The following is an 18,760-nucleotide window of genomic DNA, read 5'->3' as shown; positions in this document are numbered from 1 at the left end:
TGATGTGAGTTGAGTTGAGCTTGGGTAAGCTTGAAGTTGGTTCATGAATTTTCCAAGCTCAAAATATCAATTTGACTCGAACCGAGTTGAATCGAGCTTCGTGCGGGATAACCTATCTAACTCCATTCGTGTACAGCCCTCGATGCCCATCCACATAAATTTTTTGGCCATCCATGGGCTCATTGAGACGTAGTTTAGGCATCTATTGTATTGAGTAATGCATGGACGAAGAGTCACACCAAAATGTGAGTTCATTTCAAAACTCAGGTGGGCCACCAATTAGTTTTAGAGGTTTTAGGCACGATTTTAGATTGTGTGGCCCAACCAAGCTTAAGATACCGTTGCTTTTTGAGACATACAGTAACCTGTGGTGTGGTCCACCTGATATTTCGATCTGCCTCAGTTTTGGGCTTACGCCCTAAAATGAGCTGGCAAAATGGATCGACGGCGCGGATAGAACATATAAATTAGTATGCAATCCGCGTCCCATGTTTTGTGCCGTTTATCACGTTTTCAGTTTTTACGCTTGCGTGCGGTGAGGTACGCTGATGGTACAATTCATCGCCACTCTGACCAAAGCTGCCGTCACTTTCAGCTTTTTACAAGCATGGCCCGCCTCTCTTCAGCAATCATCCGCTACAACAAATACCGGGGGTGCGTACATTCGCATCATGCGCGACCTAGAGTCCTCCATACTATCGGGCAATTCCCGCCTGTTTCTTGCCATTCATTGCCACTTCCCATGGACCCGATTTCTAAGGTATTTATTCCATCTCAGCATCGATAATTCTCGGAAATATAAAAAAATGAAAAAGAAAAAAGAAAAGAAAAAGAGAAAAATCCTCTTTCTCATCTTGCATTAGGGTTCTCGTTTTGTCTCGATCTCAATCAAGATCTCACTAGCAGCTCTCTATAAGATATCGACGGTTTGATTGCTTCTCTTGCTTCTCTGTATTTTTTTAGATCCGTTCTTCGGAATTCCTGAAGTTCTCGGTTAAATAGCTGTATTTTGACGCATTTGCTTACAGGAAATTTCAGGCGCTTCGTCAACGAAGCTGCAACTGTATTCGTACTGGCAAAGCTCGTGTTCGTGGCGTGTCCGATTCGCTTTGAATCTGAAAGGTTAGCAGTCGATGCTCGGATGCTTGCATTTTGTTTCTTGGTGAATTTTGATTTTTATAATTGGATAATTGGAGTTTACTGGGCTGGCTCGTTGGGCTTTAAGGCCCAGTCAACGACTGGACGGGCTCGAGCATTGTGTTCATGCCCGAGAAGTGGACCTTGGTTTTTCGACTCGGCAACTCAGGCCGTTCCGAGTCGACTCGAGAGTTGCCCAGGTCTGGGGCAGCTTAGTCACCCCACACTCTCAAGTCTCAATCTTGATTGGCAGTGCCGAACCGGATCGGACTTAACCGTTACGAGTCGACTCAGGCGGGTTCTCAATCCTTTGTCTGGGCCCAAGCTTCTGGTCCGACAGAAAGACTCTCAGATCTAGGTTTGGCAACCTGTGCTGTTAGTGCCCAGTCCGAGCCCAGTTCTTGGCCCGTTTGCGCTTGCCATGTGCTGGGCTGATGCTGACGCTGTCTCAATTGTACCTGGCTTGCTGGACCGTTGGCATTGAAATCCTTTTTTTTTTTTTTTCAAAAATTCTGAATCTTTGAATAGTATTCCTTTCTGAATTCTGAATTCTGATCCTTTTGTTTTCGGTAATGTGTGATAGGACTTTCTTATGAGTACAAAGCGGTAGATCTTTCAAAAGGGGAGCAGTTCAGTCCAGGTGAACTTTGGAGCTTTAAATCAGTTTGATTGGATAATGATCTGTTGTGAAAAGAAGAAGAAGTGGGAATGTGCTTTAATTCAGGAAGAGTACTGTCAACAAGGAGAAATGCAAAACCGTGAAAAAAAGGAAAAGAAGAAAGTTCAGGCCTTCATACCAAACTGTTGTGGGTACATATGGATGGTGGTCCCCCATGTACGGAGTGATTCTATATAAAACAACCTAATAGGGCAACCCCTAACCATCCAATATCTGGCCTATATATGGATGGTTAATTATAAATATAGCCCATGGTCCGTATGTGATGTAAAATGTTCCACTGATTGATGGCTGGTTAAGTTCAATGGATTTTTTGTTTTGTTTTGTTTTGGTTCATTGGCTATCCATGATGGGCTTCGCCATCAAATGGTCTGGATCACCATACGTAGGCTGCAAAAATATAGAATGCTGGATGAAACAAAAATGCTTCAGACTCACCGATAGGTAGCATCCAATTCAGTGTAACATACTGCCCCTGTACAAATTCTGGAGATTGCTACACTGCACTATCCATCAATGCTACTGCATTCCTGCATCCTTGTATAGGAAATTCGAGATGTGTATGTTGCTACTTATGGTGTTGTGAGGTCATATTGGTGTGCAATTAATGACTTCATGTTGGTTTTGCAGAGTTCGAGCGTTTAAATCCTATTTGTTTTGTTCCAGTACTAGTGGATGGGGATTTGGTGGTTTCTGACTCGTTTGCAATCTTGTTGGTTAGTAATAAATGGGTTTTGTTTTGACGTTCTTCATCTGCGGGCTTGTTAACTTGTTGGTGTTTGTTATTCAGTACTTCATAGTCATTGTGTCAGGAAGCTGCCTAGGGATTTTTTTTTTTTCCTAGCATCTGCTGTATGCCTGTTCTTGACTGTTCATGGGATGCTGATCTTGGAATCTTGGACAGTATCTGGATGAGAAGTACCCCCAGAATGCTCTTCTGCCTGTCGATATTAAAAGAAGAGCTGTCAATCTTCAGGTAAGATTTGTGGTGCTTCTTTCTTCCAATGATAATATATATACTTTTTACAAACATCCTTAGTGGTAGCTATATGATTTGTCATGGAAACGTGAAGTGGAGTTTGTGCATGGCCACAGAAGAACTCAAGGATTTCAACAGCCCCCTTGTTTTTTCAGCTCTTCAATAACTTGGGTAGTTAGCTACTGATTTGCAAGTTCTAGCACTAAGTCCTTTCACCTCATACTATTGAAGGGGTTGATTTTGTCATCCCAGTTCTAATTTGACTGAGATTTGCTTTATTATAACAATATGATTGGGTTTCGTTAAGCCACAATGGAGATCAATTGGGCATTTGGGCTGCATTACCTATTCATTGAAAATCATCATTGTGCTTCTTCTGCATTGTCATCGAAAGTTACTAGACTACAGTATCATGTCTCCTATATGAATATTCTTGATCTATCATTTGGTGTGATCTCATCCTATGCTTATATCCATGTCAGATGTTAATTTTAAGCGTGTTCTCTGTTTGCTCTGCTGCCGTAAGCAAGGTCAAGTGGTATGGATAGGGACAGTCTCTGGTCCTATGGTTAGTTTTCAGATGAGGGGGCGTGATAACTGAATGATTTCCGGCACTTGAATTAAAAAAAGAAAAGAAAAAAGGAAAATGCCAAACATGTTGCTATAGGCAAGTTTTCTTGCAGAAAACGAGATGCTCATTTTTGCAGTCGAATCTAAACCTAGTTGGCTGCAAGGGCTGAGGTTTGCTCCAGCAGACTTAACGATATAAAGGAAAGAAACACAAGGTCTGCTGCTTGCAGCACACAGACTCAACCAAACACACCGGCTGTCTGTCTTAGCAAGTCTGACAGAGCCTGAAAAGAAGAATGGTGTAAAATCACAAGGCATAAGCTGAATATGTTTAAAGCATCGTTTCTCGGATGCTCCCCTCTCTTCTGCTGGAGTGCTCTTAGTAATGTTGTATTTGGATTCCGCCAAATGCTCCTCTTTATCTAGGCCAGGGGAGAGAGGTCAATGCGAGCAACTTGGGGATGACTCTCCTAGTTGAATTGCATTGTGCCATGTGAATGGAGATTTGCTAGCTCAGACGAATGAGCTGCCATGTCAACAGCTAGGATTTGTTGGGGATTATTCAGGGATGGCGATCTGATTAGCAAAGGATATTGGATTAAACCAAGAATAGAAAGAGCCAACTGGTAAAGGAAACCAGTTGGATAAGATCTCGAAAAATCCTCCAAGATCTTGCCTGATCTTAATCTTTCTCGAGCTGCGAATCTCCGCAGCTGGCTATGGATGCTGCTGACAGTGACAAGTCCAAGACAAACCTCTTTGAAATGCCTATGTCAGCATTTTATGAGAAGTCTTTGGTCCTGATGCCTTGAAAGATTTGTTCAGCCGGATGAGGGTCCTTGGCCTCGAGACTTGCTGCTTTGGATAAATTTGGGTCTTCAGCCATGAAGGTCCTTGGTCTATGCCTCTTATTGCTGGTTTACTTGGGATTGGTGCTACTGCAACCCAAACCTGAGTTTGCTGGTTTCTCCGACAAACCCTCTTGAATGCACTCCTTATACCCTGAGTTTGAATCTTCGAACACTTTCTTTCTTGACAACATACCAAATCATCATCGAGAAAAAAAGATGTGGCCAAATTTTGACATTGGCTGCCAACCTGACACAACCCTCCTTCATTTGGGCTTGGGACCGACAATGAGAGTGCAAAACTACAACTGCTGGGTTGATGAGAGAGTACTGCCGGGCATGCTTTTATACAATGAAGTGTCACATCTATTGAATTTCATATTAGATCACCCACTGGGCATGCTTCTATGGAAATTTCTCAGGCTTTATGCTAGTTTTGTGACTAATTTAAGTTCTACTTCCGGTTGTGTTTTCCTATCAATGCTCAGAATAATACTCCTATGTAGGCTGCAAGTATTATTAGCTCGAGCATACAACCTCTTCAGATGCAGTCAGTGCTGGTATATTCTGCTTCTGCTTGGTGTGCTTATGCTTATTCTGCATCCATTAGGATTTGTATAATGGTTTATTAATTACCCAGCCTCAATTTCTGCAGAAGTACATTGAGGAAAAGCTTTCTCCCGAAGACAGATTATTGTGGGCTCAACATTATATACTAAAAGGTTTTACTGGTAAGCATGGTTCTTTGTATGCTCCATCTAGTCTTTAGCTGCCTTTTTTTCTCCCTACTCACTGAAAGCATTATGGATCATGATCAAGAGCATTTGGGTTTTGCAGCGGTCTTTCCTACACAGTAAACCACGGAAAGTAATGTCGATATCACCGCGTCCCCTTTGAAACATAAATATTCTATTGACCTTAGGGTGACCTAAACAACACTGTTGAACTTGCTTCATTTAGGTATAGCATTGCCTTACATGGAAAAATTGTGTTACCGAGCCTTTCCTCAGAAGTGGGTGTGCTTGACATTGCTTCCGAACTTCTATGTTTTTTTTTATAGTGAGTGTTTCTATTGCTTTTCATGACTGTGGATTGTAATAACCATGTTTGTACAGCTCTTGAGGAGTTGCTGAAGGACTTTGTTGGCAAATATGCTACAGGAGACGAAGTTTACATGGTCTGTTTCAGTGTCCCTTTTCTGTACAGAAGATTGTTGATGATTATTCATTGATTGTACTGACATCTCACAATTACCTTATCTTTTGTACCATTTTTGTCAAAATTTAGTAAGTGTAAGCTGTTTCACTCCCTCTCATTGTGCTACAGAGGTCAAATATTCATGCTCAGTTTTTGTTAGGGCCTTTATGCATGTGATTGTTTTTATCATCATTCACTGTCCTCTACACTCTATTTCTACGTCCTGAGCCTTGTCTTTAAAATTTTTTGTTTTTAAATTTTTTTTAAATTTTCTTAAACTCTATATTTTCATTTCCATGAGAAGCCAGTACCTAACCTGTTAAACCAAGCTAAATATTTTACTTCTACAGATTTTCATTAATAAGGCAGCAAACTAAGATGTTATTTTGATCTAGTGAATGTTTGGACAAACTATGCGTGCTTCTTATTCAAGGAAAATTCTGTTAAGAGTTTCAAATTCAAGGGACATGCCCTGGAGTCATGACTGGGTTGAATATTTTGAACACGATGATTGTCTGTTAGCCTATGGTGTTCCCAGATGGCTAATTTCAAGAGTTTTCCTATAAAACGTATTAGTAATGGCTTCTTCTACTACCATCTGAGGACCTCAAAGGCCTAACTAACTTGAGATTTTTATATGCAGGCTGATGTATTTTTAGCCCCACAGATCAATGTTGCATCTGCAAGGTTCAATATTGATATGGTAAAGTTTTAACTATTTTTTTATCTTTGTTTATTCCTGTTCTTCATAAATAATTTGATGTGTACACTATTCAAGTACTTCTATGCTTTTCATTCAGTCTCTATTCATGTTGCTTTTTTTTCCCTCACTAGCTGTTGTCCCTAGGACTTTCACCATAGGTAAACATCTTGTCTCTATCAGAGTTTTCTTAGATCTTTACTTCCATGAGAAACTCTTTTGACATCTGGTCACCTATGTCAATCTCATGAGTCTTACTTTTTTTAATTTTCTTACGCTTGTAGTGATTATCAGAAGCAGTGGGCCATCATTGAAACTGAAACAGTGTAACATGTCATGGAAATGCGATTAAAAGAAGCCACAGAAATGAGATAACTTTTCCATATCGAGCCTTGTTGTTTTTTCATGGCACACGGCATTTCCTTGCCATTTTCCATCTTATCATAGTTTAAGCAAGATACTCAAGTTTCCTGAATTTAGAATCTACTATTTACCACCTTCTTGGAAATCCTATAGTTCAGGAAGTTATTCTCTGCTGTTGGGAACTCTATGATAAGATTTGTTCAACTCCAGCAAAATTTCTGAACCTTTTTGGGAATCTGCTTTTGTTGAATTTCCTGGATGTGTTTGAGACCCCGATTTTGGGTGGTAAATGTTGATGATTATCTGCTGCATTTGAGACTTTGATGCTGGGTAATAAGTGTTGATGAGTATCTGCTGGAAATCAAAATACAATATGATGGAAAAGAACCTGTGTTTGTGCATAGGGCTGGCAGTTTGTCGGATCGACCCACTGGCTAGCCAACCCAAACTTGAAAGCTGGGCACCGGTTGAGTTTATCAGGTTTTGGGTGCGATTCGGTCAGAAAATCTGGTCATTTAAGGACATGGCTAGGGCTTAGGTAAGAAAATGTGACCATTTAAGTAATGGCTCAGGCTTGAGTTGACCCTGACTCAATCTGACTTGTCCCAACCCACCCATGTTTATCATTTATATAGAAGCAAATAGGTAGTGTTCAATGGCCATGTGCTTGCTTTAACTTTAGTGATGTGTGGAACCTTGCAAGAGGTCTCAGTTCTATCTTTCACAACACTTTTTTCTTTTTCTTTTTCCTTTACAAGTGGTTGGGTTGGGCTGGGATTGGGATTCAGAATCTGGTCAAGGGTTGGGCGCGGCCGTCTCATTTGGATCACAGGTTAGGCTTGGGCCTCAACTATGGTTAATAAAAGAGTTGGGCTTGGGCTGACCCTGACCTGACCTGAACCTGAACCTGAACCGCCCCCTACTTGTGCATTCTCCTAGGTACTGGATGTATATAGTCTCAGTTCTATTGGTTATTATTACTTCTCAGTAAATGCTGCTACCATCTTTGCATAAAATGACCACTGCTTTCCTCGATTTTTTTTCTTTCTTATGCAGTCCAGGTTTCCCACTCTAAATAGGATCAATGAAGCATATAAAGTTCTTCCAGCATTCCAAGCTTCTCTACCTGAAAGGCAACCTGATGCTAAGATACTGTAAATTTAGTTTCTCATATCCATATTGCCATGATAATTCACAGTTTGTTGCTAGAAAAGCTTTAGAAAAGAGACATGAATATTCATTACTTGTAACTGAAACTTCACCAGGTTATTGTAATGAAGAGTTGGTCTTTATTTTGATAATAATAATAGCGAGAGATGTTATCCGGTGCTGATACATCAGAAAGTTTCCTGATTTCTCCAGCCCATACGAATGGAGTGTGGGCCATCAATCTGGGCTGACAACTTGATGCGACTAATCATGAACAAGGTTTAAAGTATCGTCCAAAACCGGTACTTATTGCCCAATACGTAGCAGTATTGTCCATAAATGATACAGTTGTATTGGCCTGAAGTAGCCTGATACAGGGTGATACGGGGGGATATGACCCCATATCAGTGGTGAACGATACGATATGGCAAAACTGATTTTTAGACCATGATCATGAATGAGGGATGCCCCAAGGTCTTCAAGATTAGAAGGTCCTAACCATCTGATCTCTTTGTTTTTTAAATTGATGGCTCAAATTTTATTGAGAAGGAAAAAAAAAGACCCCCCTGCCCCTTTTTCCTTGACCTTCTGTTTTTAGGTCGCCATCAAAAGGTTAGGTTTTTCTGACTTTGGGAGAATTTTTGGGCTTCCCCCTTCCACATTGGGTCCATCAGATGAACAGTCTGGATCGCTGAGCCACAGACTGGTATGTCACATGTTTTGATGCATCAAAACCATCGTTTCTCTAATAATGATGATTATTAGTGCTGTGTTGACTGTTTTCTTTGATGTTTTTTTATTGGGAGTTTTGTAAAATTTTTATCAAGGGACAGATGCTGCCTTCCTTTATCAAAACCATTTAAATGCCCATGTCTTTTCTTACTGAAATGGCCAGCATTGGTTTTCATGTTATGAAGGTCAAAACTCACTCATCATCATCAAAGCCTTATCCCAACTAATTGGGGCCGGCTACCTGAATCCTTTACCGCTATTCCATGAACTCAAAATGTACTATTATGGAGGAAGCTAAACTTCACCTGATGTTTAGAAGTTAGTTTCATGCCAACTTCAGATGATAATACAAGTTAGTTCCATGCCGCGCAAATGTGGCCTTTTTTCAGATTGTTGGTTGTTGTGGCAGCTGATATATTTTAGTCTGCTGAAGATGAGAATTTTAACCACTAAGACAGACTCCATTGAAACTAGACAGGACACATGGAAATGATAAAAATCTCGCCTAGCATCTTTCTATCCCAAGTGCAGTCATAGCATATCATGGCATCAGAGAAATACTTTAACCGAATATATTTTCCCAATCTATGCTTGTGGAAACACCCAAAACTCAATACAAGTAATGGAAATCTGAAATCTCATCAGAGGTGGAAGCTCTCTCAGGGAAGTCGGCAATCTAGCTATCCTAGGTATATTTGCATTTTGTGTATGCATGATGAGGAGATAGTGGACCATCTTTTTGTGCACTGTCCTTTTCTGGGTCTGATTTGGACAGATATGTTGGGTCATTTTCATATGATGTGGTACGTTCGGGAGTCAGTGGATTGTCTTTTGTCTGCATGGCATGGGGTGGGCCTAGGGAAAGTTAAGAAACTGCTTTGGAGAACAGCTTTGATGGCAATCTGGTGGGTTGTTTGGGAAGAAAGAAATGGCAGGTGTTTCAATAATGTCAGGAAGTAGTGGGTGGAAGGCATCTCCCAAAGGGCTAGATTGCTGGTTATAGATGGGGCTTCTTGTGTTTCTAAACTAAAGGGATGTAATTTGGATTTTCTTGGACAGTAGTCGGGTCACCTTCTTGGTGTCCCCTTTTGTTGTAGTTTCTATTCTCTTTTGTTTCTTAATAAAAGTTTTGTCATCTTAAAAAAAAATAAAAAAAAATAAATAAATAAAATATCAAGGCCTGGGCCTTTCAGTTCATGCCTTGAATGTGAGTCTAGACTCTTGCTTCTGACACACCTTCTGGGTTCGGATACAGTGGCAGCTATTTTTTCTATTGGGACTATTTTTTTTTGGTGTTTCACACCTCTGAGCGTCTCTCAGCTTTTTATGCTTGGATTCCTTACGTGTACATGCAAGTTTGGTGGCGTGACTTGTGAGACAGGGATAACACATAATGAGAGGCCACCTCCTGCCTGCATATTAGGTATTTGTGTTAACTACCATGCTTCTCATCCAATATTTCACAAGCATATTAAACAACTACGTGTTAATTGTTTCTCTGTTCATGAACATGATATTGCTTCCGGATGTACCTTGACCGACTATATCATTAGTCTTTTGGAGGCTGCATCTAGGCTTGCGACTTCTAACTAAAGATACTATCACCATTCGGCTTCATAATTTTAGCTATCAGGTTTTCATAATGGCATTGCTGTAATTTCACGTTAGCAGCAATATTGCAGAACTGCATTGCAATTTTCACATGATTTAACCGACTCGATTGGATCTTGTACAGCTCCACCAAAAGACCTTGGATCTGATTTTCCTGTTATCCTTCTCTAGCAAGTAAACTTCAGGTCATTTTTAGCTCATCTCATCAACCACGCCTCCTATTCATGGTGTTTGCTGGTATACCCTCCTGCATGCTGCATTAAGCAGCTGTCACGTCTGGCAAAAATAAAAAATAAAAAATACTACCTGTCCTCATTAACCACACAGAACTAGTCCATTGCATTTGTGAGGCATGGAAGGCTGTTGAGGGTGTCTTTGCCGGATTTTATTTGGTCCAGTGATCCAGATTTGGGATAAGATGGGCCCTTCCTTGGAGTGACAATGCCCCAAAAATCTTTCAGATCAGAAGGTCATAGCCATCTGATCTTCAGTCTCTTTTCATTTGAATGCAGCAGTCGTCCTGTTGATTTGGAGCATGGTCCTTCCCTACTTGATTTGTGCCCATCATTATCATGTTAACCGTTTGGATCACTGAACTGAGGGCCCCTCTTCTACAAACTGAAAACAAAGGATACCAAGCATTTCCTTGGGTCATATAACTCTTCCTTTTAGCATGCATGTCACGGAATATTACTTGGATACTGTCATGAGGTGGGTGGAACCCAGGTGATATGGACAACCAGCTATTCCGATGGCTCACCTCTAGCAAAGTGTTCTTGGTGGAAATGCAAAGCTAGAGTGCCTATAGGCTGTTGACTGGGGGATGGTTGAAGACCTGACTGGGGGATGGTCGAAGACCGTTTGATCCGCAAATGCCAACAATGGCGTCACTAGCTATAAACTATTTGGTTCGTGTCACTGCGTCACTGCACCTATATTAATGCTGAAAAGTCATCCAAGTTATGATTAATAAAAGAGATAAAAAACTACAATAATTTCAGAAATGGGTGGCTGGTATTTTAGCATCTACGATATAGATTGTGTGTATGAACTCTATATGTTGCCTCTGAAATCCAGATCAGAAGACTTACCTGAGGTTTTTTAATTTTTAATTTTTATTCTCTAATAAGAAATAGGGTTTTTAAGAACGATTTTGGGCGTGCTTTGGAAAGAGAAATATGGAAATGGAGCTCCTTTTGGCATAGGCTTTCTTTATGTATGCGGAGTGCCGTTTGTTGGATGATAATCCAAGGGTTGAGAAAAGATAGGGACGTGAAAATGACCTTTGTGTACAAAAATAGATTAAAGTTGTTTTCTCCGTGCTGATGGTCTCTCCTTTCTCAATTGATATTTGACTCTCCATGAATGCAACGTGGTACAAGATGTTTAGATGCGCGCAATCTGCCTGTGGAGCTCTGCCCATTCACAACACACAAGCACACATGCTGCCGTGGCATGTGTGCGAGATTCGACCTTTAAGCTGGGCCTTAGTTATCAGATCATCCGGTTCAAAAGTCAGGCTGTTTTACTCTGTAGGCGGGCTATAATGTACAATACAAATGGACCGCCAAAACCTTCTTCTTCTTCTCTCTTTCTAGCTACCCTCTTGTTTTATATAGTGACCCACCTGAGCCAACAGTTCGGCCCTCCCTAGGAAAAGCTAGGATCTTACATACGTGTGGCATAATGGCACATGTCTTCAGTGTGGATGTGCAGAGATCCACAGGCGTGTGGGCTCAGCAAACCTATAATCACATAAGATTAAAGAGTTTCCATATGGTTAGGTCCGCATATATCTCCAACTGTCCTTAACGGTGGGTGGGTGCTTAACATGCATTTGGAAATGCTTGCTGGAATCCTCGTTTCCCTCCGCCATCATTTAAATGATGCGCCCATGAGAGCCAGCATCACCAAGGTACATGTTACATGCTTTGTGGATGTGCAACTGTTGATCGGTGATCAGGTTTGCCCAGACAGGGAATAGGCCGAGAAGCACCCGGCAATGTAAGAATCCTAACCATTACATGGGTGCAATGTCTGGCAAATGAATGTTGATAATACCACAATAATTCTAGTTTGGTAGGCATATTATAACATGCGCAATCCCCAGGAAGTCAATGGGCGCCTTGCAAACTCCCATCATTTTTCAGAAAATACATAACTCTCAATAAAATTGGCTTTGCTAGAACAATTTCATCTTTTAGAAAGCAAATTAGTTTCCCAGCACATGATAAATGCTTTTCCTTCATTATGTCAATGCTTACAACAACCTCAAGGTTTTGAGGTGTATGCATTTCAACCGCCAGATTGAGGTCGCTGGTCATGGTTGATTTGGGAAAAATGGGAAAGCTAAAGATAGGGCGTTATGTTAATGAAAAACTCCTGTTAAACACCGATCATTATTTAAGGAGCATTTGGATCTTAAGTTACTTAAGATAAGCTACTTATGCCTTAAGTAACTTATCTTGATTTCTACTTGTTAAACTAAAGTGATTAACTTTAAATAAAAATTTATTTATAATTGATTATAAACCAAACTTACTTATCTCAAATAAGTTACTTATGTACTGCTGTAAGTAGGAAAAGTAGCTTATATGTCGTGGTATCCAAATGGGCCCTTAGTTACGGTCGCTATTTTGTTACGTAACAGTGGCTAATGAGAGAATTAGAGCTGCTATTTGATGGGGCTTTTTCTTCCAATGCAACCTGAGCGATCCTTCTGTTGTGCAAGGGGTATTGGTTTTTATTTTATCTTTATTGTTTGAAAACCTTGGAAATTTCTCTCATAATCCTTCATGTGCATCTCAGTTTTGCACATGTTAAGGGCCTTAAATTAGTAACAATAAAAAGCAAGGACAAACAATATATGTACTTGCATTTGGTTGCATCAATTATTGTGAAACTTCATGATATTTTGCACTAAATTAGATTGACTAATCATGAAACGTTATGAAATTTCATGATATTTGGTGCAACCAAATGCACCTTTAGCTATTTATTTATTTATTTTTACAAATTTATGAGAGAGAGAGAGAGAGAGAGAGAGAGAGAGAGAGAGAGAGTTTATAATTATTATTATTATCATTAATTTTTTATAATTTGAAAAAAAAGAGCAAGTTAACCACAGGACATACAACCCAAGATATTCCAAATTTTCTTAGTTCGTCGTCCAATCTTACTAATCCTTCGAGCAATGAAAGATAAGAAAAGCTGAGGTGGTGGGTTTGCATTTACAATCTCCTCCCTTGAAGAAGCTGCATTGTCGGTGCCTCTCCTTCTACCATCACCTTCATCATCAAAGTTGCTGCTGCTGCGGCTACTGCAGCTCCGCCGGAGGAAGAAATTCCTGCTCCCCATTTCCCCAATCCTCTCCGTTTTATTCATACCTGTTCAAACACACCACAACCAACATTCTCACAACTTCTTTCCTTTTTATTTATTTATTTATTTATTATTTATCAAACTAGATCATGCAATTCCTCTCGTTTTTTAAGACAGCATTTCGATGCAGTATTGAATTCGGTTCCAAGGAAAAAACATAATTGGTTAAGAGGAATTGATCAACGGTGCAAACTCCTTACATGTGTGGCCCACCCGATGATCATATTTAGCTTATTTTGGATACATGTAAGCCTATCAGGGCTTAAGCAGAGTTGTGACGACCTGTTTTGATATGTCAGTTGAAAAATCCCAAAACTGAAAAGAACCATTGACGGATGGTGAACATGACAATATGAATTATTAATCAGGTCCATTCATCTATTGGGCCCTAATAAAAATAGCTTATGTTTAAAAAATGAAGTCTATAGGACAATCCTATCCATCCATTATTTATTTATTTCTGATCATTAGCAATATGCACTTGCAAACATTGCTGTGATAACTACCTGTAGGATAAATAGGTACGTGGAATATCTGATAGATTTAATTCTTTTATACAATTTTCCGTCCGTACCAGGACCCAATAAATGAACGGACGTGATTGGTAGATAAATATGCCACTTGGACTGAAGAATAATGACACTAATATATTTCAATTGCTATTGTATATTGCATCCCAAGACGTAAAAAAGTTAAAAAATTGCTCAAATTTAAAAAAGACAAATAATAAAAACAAGAGGCGTGCTACACAACGTGAGAAGACCACCGACATCACTCTATTTTTATTTATTTATTGATTAAATAAATAATATAAAAAATTAAGGAGATTGTTCACATCCATCTGAGCGGAGGGTAACATTGCCATCCATTGAGGGCATACAGCCAACATATCATGTGTGTACAAAATCTGAACCGCTGAAAAGGTAGGCTCCACTAGAGCCCACGCTTTGAGTGGCTTAGATGTCATGTACACTTCAAACTTTGGCTATGTGGGCTAAATGGACGGTAAATGCGTTGCCCATTTAGATGACCTCCAAGCCGTTCATCTGAAGTATCTTAGTACCGTGGTTTCAGGATCATTCAGTGAAGGGTAACATTTGATCTATAGACCTTCTACCGCAGGACTCGTTTGGTGAACGGTCATGATTAGACAATGCACTGTCTCTGTTGGGTACTTGGGGGCACAATCTTTTCCAAAAATAGCCAAGCCTGCTCCATCGAAGGATCAGTGGAGGAAAAAGAAAGATACTGGGATAGAGTATGGTGATAGTTAACCACCATCTTCGGAAGTGACTCATTGACCATGCCTGTTACTTAAATATACTGAAATCCTGACCATTGAAAGAGTAGGTCCATCGCCAACATCTGCATCTGCCAATTGCATCCATTAGAAAACCACCTGGCGATGGGTGTATTAGTGGGCCATGCTACATCAAAATCAGACCCCTTATTTGAAGCGTTCGGATTGCCGTACATGCATGCCATGGTTACAGTAGATGAGTCACCACCATTTAAAAAATGTTGGTAAACTTTTACCGTAGTCTTCCCAATATCCAATCGTTCCATCAAAAATGAAAACGTCAGGAGAAGCGGCCATTACTAGTATACAATAATACAAGAACGAGTTTCAAAACAATAAATGGCTGTTCCAAGATCTGAAAAGCCAATCCAATGCTGGAATATCCAATTGAAAAATGACCCCGACCCCGGAACCAGCGATGTGGATGAGGCCTGACAGTAGGGCCCACCTCGATGTATGCATTGTATATCCACGCCGTCCATCTGTTTTTCCAGCTTATTTTAGAACATGGTCCCATCAATGAAACAGATACAAATTTTAGGTGGACCACACCACATGAAACAGTGGTCATTGAACACCCACCGTTAAAAGCTTCTTAACGTAAACCATAATGCTTATTGACCATCCAACCTGTTTATCATGTCACAGGGAATCCAAAACTCTCGTGGCCACAAAAAAAAGTTTTTAATGGCCAATAACCGCTGCTTCCTGTGGTGTGATCCACCTGAAAATTTTATCTGCTTCAATTTTGGGAACAAGCGTGTTTAGCTTTTTTTTTTTTTTTTTCCTTAAAAAAATAAAAAATAAAAATTTAAGCACACACCATGCCCTTAACCAACTAGCCGTGTGATACTTGCTCCAGTAAAAAATTAGCAAAACCTTTTTTTTTTTGGGAGCAATTTTAACAAATCAAGCCATCAATTTAGAAATTGGGTGTTCCTTTTCTGCCATTTTGACAGCAATCTCTCACATTTGAAGTAAAATTCAATTGGGGTTTTATGAAAAAAATCCATCATCATAAACACAAACAGGCTGAACAGAGCTTGAAAAAAGAAAAGAAAAATGAAAATTCAAAATGAAAAACCACACTTCTATAGCAATCCTTCCTAAGAGAAATAAAATCCAATTGGATTCTATGAGAAAAATCCATATCATAAATACAAACATAATCAAAGAGAACTTAAAAAGAAGACAACTCAATCCACATTTTGACAGCAATTCCTCTCAAGACAAATAAAAACCAGATGGGGTTTATGAGAAAAATCCATCATCATAAACACAAACACACTCAAACAGAAATCGAAAAGATGAGAACTCAACAGTCCCATCTCTTGAGCCAAAGTTCTAAAACTCATAAAAAAGGCTAATGATTTTAACAAAACACATAGGCTGCGTTTGGATGTGCTATTGAATTGGATCACAATAATTAGTTCATAAGTAGAAACTAGGCTCCAAATCACAATTACATTACTTTCAAGTTGAACTTTAAAGGAATCTAAATCCAATCTTAAGGATATTTCCTCAGTATTAGTGCGATGAAACACCACTCCAATCAAGTCATTTCCCTTGACTGAGCTGAGTATTCCCAATTCAGCTCAGTTGTGGATCCAAACGCAGCCAAAATTTCAAAACAGGGCTTTCATTTTCATCACAAAATCAACCCCTCCCAACAGAAAACAAAATCAAATGGTCACATGAAAACACAAACAACAAAAAACATTTTTAATTTTAAAAAAACAAAACAAAATTCAACTTACTTTCGAGGCTGAAATATGAGTGATGCAATTCGAATTCCGATGCAGCTTCGACATCGAGCCTTGGGGTGCGCCCTTCTTCGCTGTATCTATTAATGACAAGCTTGATTGTATCTTCAACCGTCGCTCCCAATCTAACCAGAGTCCTCACAGGCCCAGGACTCCCTTCAAGAGTCACGTTAACTACAACCTTTGAATCATCGCTATACCTCTGAAAAACAAGTGGGGCCCAACAGATTATCAAAACATGGTACTTGCAAAGTGGGGCCCGATAGATCAACGGTCTGGATCATTGAAAAAGAAAAACAGCGTATAGAAATTGAGAAAATAAGGGAAACGACAGAAATACAGGAAACCCAAATCGTAATTAGAGGAATAGAAGAAGACCGAAATAGGAATTACGTGAAATGAGTAGGGAGAAGGAGACAGAGACCGAAGCGGCGATGTAAACACGTCAGTGCATGTCTGGGGTCGAAAGAGCAGAGTTTGCTGGTGGTGGTGGTGGTGGTTTTGATCGGCTTCGATGAGTCCAACGGTCCAAAGGATCGGTTCGGAAGAGCAACGTTGGAGACGTTTAATTGGCTTGTGTGGCTTGGAGTGCCGGGGTGTCGGAGGGGTCCGGCCATGAGGCGATCGGGTGGGGTGTGGGGGTCTCGATTTCCGGGCGGTGGCCGGAATTCTTCGACGGAGTTGTGTGTCAGACATGGGCAGATGGTCGGCTTTTCGACGTTTGTGAGAGGAGGAAGGTGCAAGGAAACTGCTTGCAGAGAGGGATGTGGGGTGATGGAGGGATGGCGATAGGGGGCACGCATGATAGGCAATGTTATACAAAGAGGGGCTTGCTGCACACATGCTCACTTGACACACGTGTAGAAAAATTAAGCCAGTTTCAGCGGGTCCCACCAATAAAACTCCCTCGGCAAAAGCAGGCGGGCTTGCTCATCAGGTGGGACGCACATTTTATGAGACAAGAGACGGTTTGACGGTCCATGTTAGAAGTATGTTTTTGGAGGACAGGATAGGTGGGCCTTCATTGATTTTGATCTACGGAATTAAATCAGTATTAACCTTCGGTCCGGATCTGACTTTAGTCTGGTACTTTGGCATGAAAGATTGAGGGTCCTCCTCCATATCACTCGCGCGATTCTTTTCAATCTCTTTCTGGAGATTGGTAGTTGTTGTTGGTTGCGTGGGAATGGTGTTGTCTAACTGTTGCTTACTTTCGGGATTTTGGTTTGCTTTACCTGGATTTTACCGTCAGCGTTGAGATGAATGTTTTCGCTTTTCCTCTTGGGAAACACGTGTTGTGTCCTTGGCCGTTCATCTGGTACGGAAATAGACGATGGACCGTCGGCCAAATATTTCTCTGCCCGTTGTTTCCTGTGGTGTGGCAATCTGAGTTTTGGATCTGACTTATTTTTGTCCCCGTGTTCTAAAATAATCTTGGAAAACGTATGAATGGGATGGATTTCTTAAACATATTACACAGCTTTCCGCAGGTAATCCGCGTCTTTTCTTTTCTTTTTTTTTTCCGCGGGGACCGAATGCTGTGTGGGGCCCATCACCATGTTTTTAAGAAATGTACTCCGTTCATCCGTTTGGTGAGCTCATTTTAGGAAAATCGAACAAAAACGAAGTGGATCCAAAACTAAAGTGGGCCACACGAGAGGGAAAATTGGGAAAAGAAATAACTACCGTTGAAACCTTCCTGGGCTCCACCTTGATGTTTATATGGCATCCAAACCGTTTATAAGGTTATTAACACAAGGATGAAGTGAAAATACAAAAAATTTAGCCTCAAACAAAGCTTTTATGATCATAGGAACGTTTCAACGGTTCTAACTGAATCCCTACCGTTTCCTCTCGTGTGGCCCACTTGAGTCTTGGATCCACCTCGTTTTTTGTAGCTTGTCCTAAAATTATCTTGCAAAACGGATGAATGGAGTATATTTCCCAAAAACAATGGTGGTGGTCCCACCCAATATCCTTGCGCAGGAACTTCCTGCGAAATCCGCGTCCCTCTTTGTTCCCACTCCAAATCTGATGGGTACCAAATCTGATGGGTACCACTACCACTGGTCAAATCGATTGGCTTTTAGTACGTTGCATATGACTCGGATTACGAAGTGTAGCACAAAGTACCAAGGTTGGTACAGTCTGCTGCTGGAAAAGTTCCGTAGCCCGTATATGTTTAATTCAGGTCATCCATCCATTTTGCCCGCTCATTTTAAGCCATTACCTCAAAAATGAGTCAAATCAAAATCTTAGGTAGACCACACCAAAGGAGTGGAGATTTAACGCCCACCATTAAAAACTTCTCACAACCCATTGTAATGTTTATTTGGCATCCAAACCTGTTG

The 18,760-nt window shown here is 40.4% G+C and overlaps 2 protein-coding genes across 3 annotated transcripts; one reads left to right on the top strand and one right to left on the bottom strand.

The window, feature by feature from the left end:
- The first annotated feature begins 592 nt into the window (after positions 1-592).
- Positions 593-7,808, top strand: LOC131233213 (glutathione S-transferase 2-like). 2 transcript variants are annotated; one of them, XM_058229853.1, is made up of 10 exons: positions 593-760; positions 1,029-1,122; positions 1,721-1,777; positions 2,447-2,532; positions 2,721-2,792; positions 4,720-4,773; positions 4,869-4,944; positions 5,329-5,390; positions 6,054-6,113; positions 7,530-7,808. In XM_058229853.1, exons 1-10 carry the CDS (start codon positions 608-610, stop codon positions 7,629-7,631), a joined length of 816 nt encoding a protein of 271 aa, XP_058085836.1. In that variant the 5' UTR covers positions 593-607; the 3' UTR covers positions 7,632-7,808. The 2 variants fall into 2 exon arrangements, with proteins under 2 accessions (XP_058085836.1, XP_058085837.1); XM_058229854.1 differs by lacking the exon at positions 1,721-1,777.
- A 5,204-nt stretch (positions 7,809-13,012) lies between these two features.
- Positions 13,013-17,267, bottom strand: LOC131233537 (uncharacterized protein At4g22758-like). Its single transcript, XM_058230294.1, has 3 exons — positions 16,803-17,267; positions 16,404-16,611; positions 13,013-13,351 (listed from the first exon to the last, which is right to left on the bottom strand). Exons 1-3 carry the CDS (start codon positions 17,250-17,252, stop codon positions 13,083-13,085), a joined length of 927 nt encoding a protein of 308 aa, XP_058086277.1. The 5' UTR covers positions 17,253-17,267; the 3' UTR covers positions 13,013-13,082.
- Positions 17,268-18,760: the final 1,493 nt, after the last annotated feature.

Source organism: Magnolia sinica, chromosome 18, assembly GCF_029962835.1.
Source record: "Magnolia sinica isolate HGM2019 chromosome 18, MsV1, whole genome shotgun sequence".
NCBI lineage: Eukaryota > Viridiplantae > Streptophyta > Magnoliopsida > Magnoliales > Magnoliaceae > Magnolia > Magnolia sinica.
This window is presented reverse-complemented; position numbering and strand designations above follow the sequence as displayed.

Coding starts and splice junctions, on each gene's coding strand:
- LOC131233537 (XM_058230294.1), bottom strand. CDS start 17,252: ATGTGTGCAGCAAGCCCCTCTTTGTATAACATTGCCTATCATGCGTGC. Junction 16,612..16,802: donor CTTCTCCCTACTCATTTCAC/GTAATTCCTATT, acceptor CTTGTTTTTCAG/AGGTATAGCGATGATTCAAA. Junction 13,352..16,403: donor CTCATATTTCAGCCTCGAAA/GTAAGTTGAATT, acceptor GTGTTTGAACAG/GTATGAATAAAACGGAGAGG.
- LOC131233213 (XM_058229853.1), top strand. CDS start 608: ATGGCCCGCCTCTCTTCAGCAATCATCCGCTACAACAAATACCGGGGG. Junction 2,533..2,720: donor ACTCGTTTGCAATCTTGTTG/GTTAGTAATAAA, acceptor AATCTTGGACAG/TATCTGGATGAGAAGTACCC. Junction 4,774..4,868: donor TTCAGATGCAGTCAGTGCTG/GTATATTCTGCT, acceptor CAATTTCTGCAG/AAGTACATTGAGGAAAAGCT.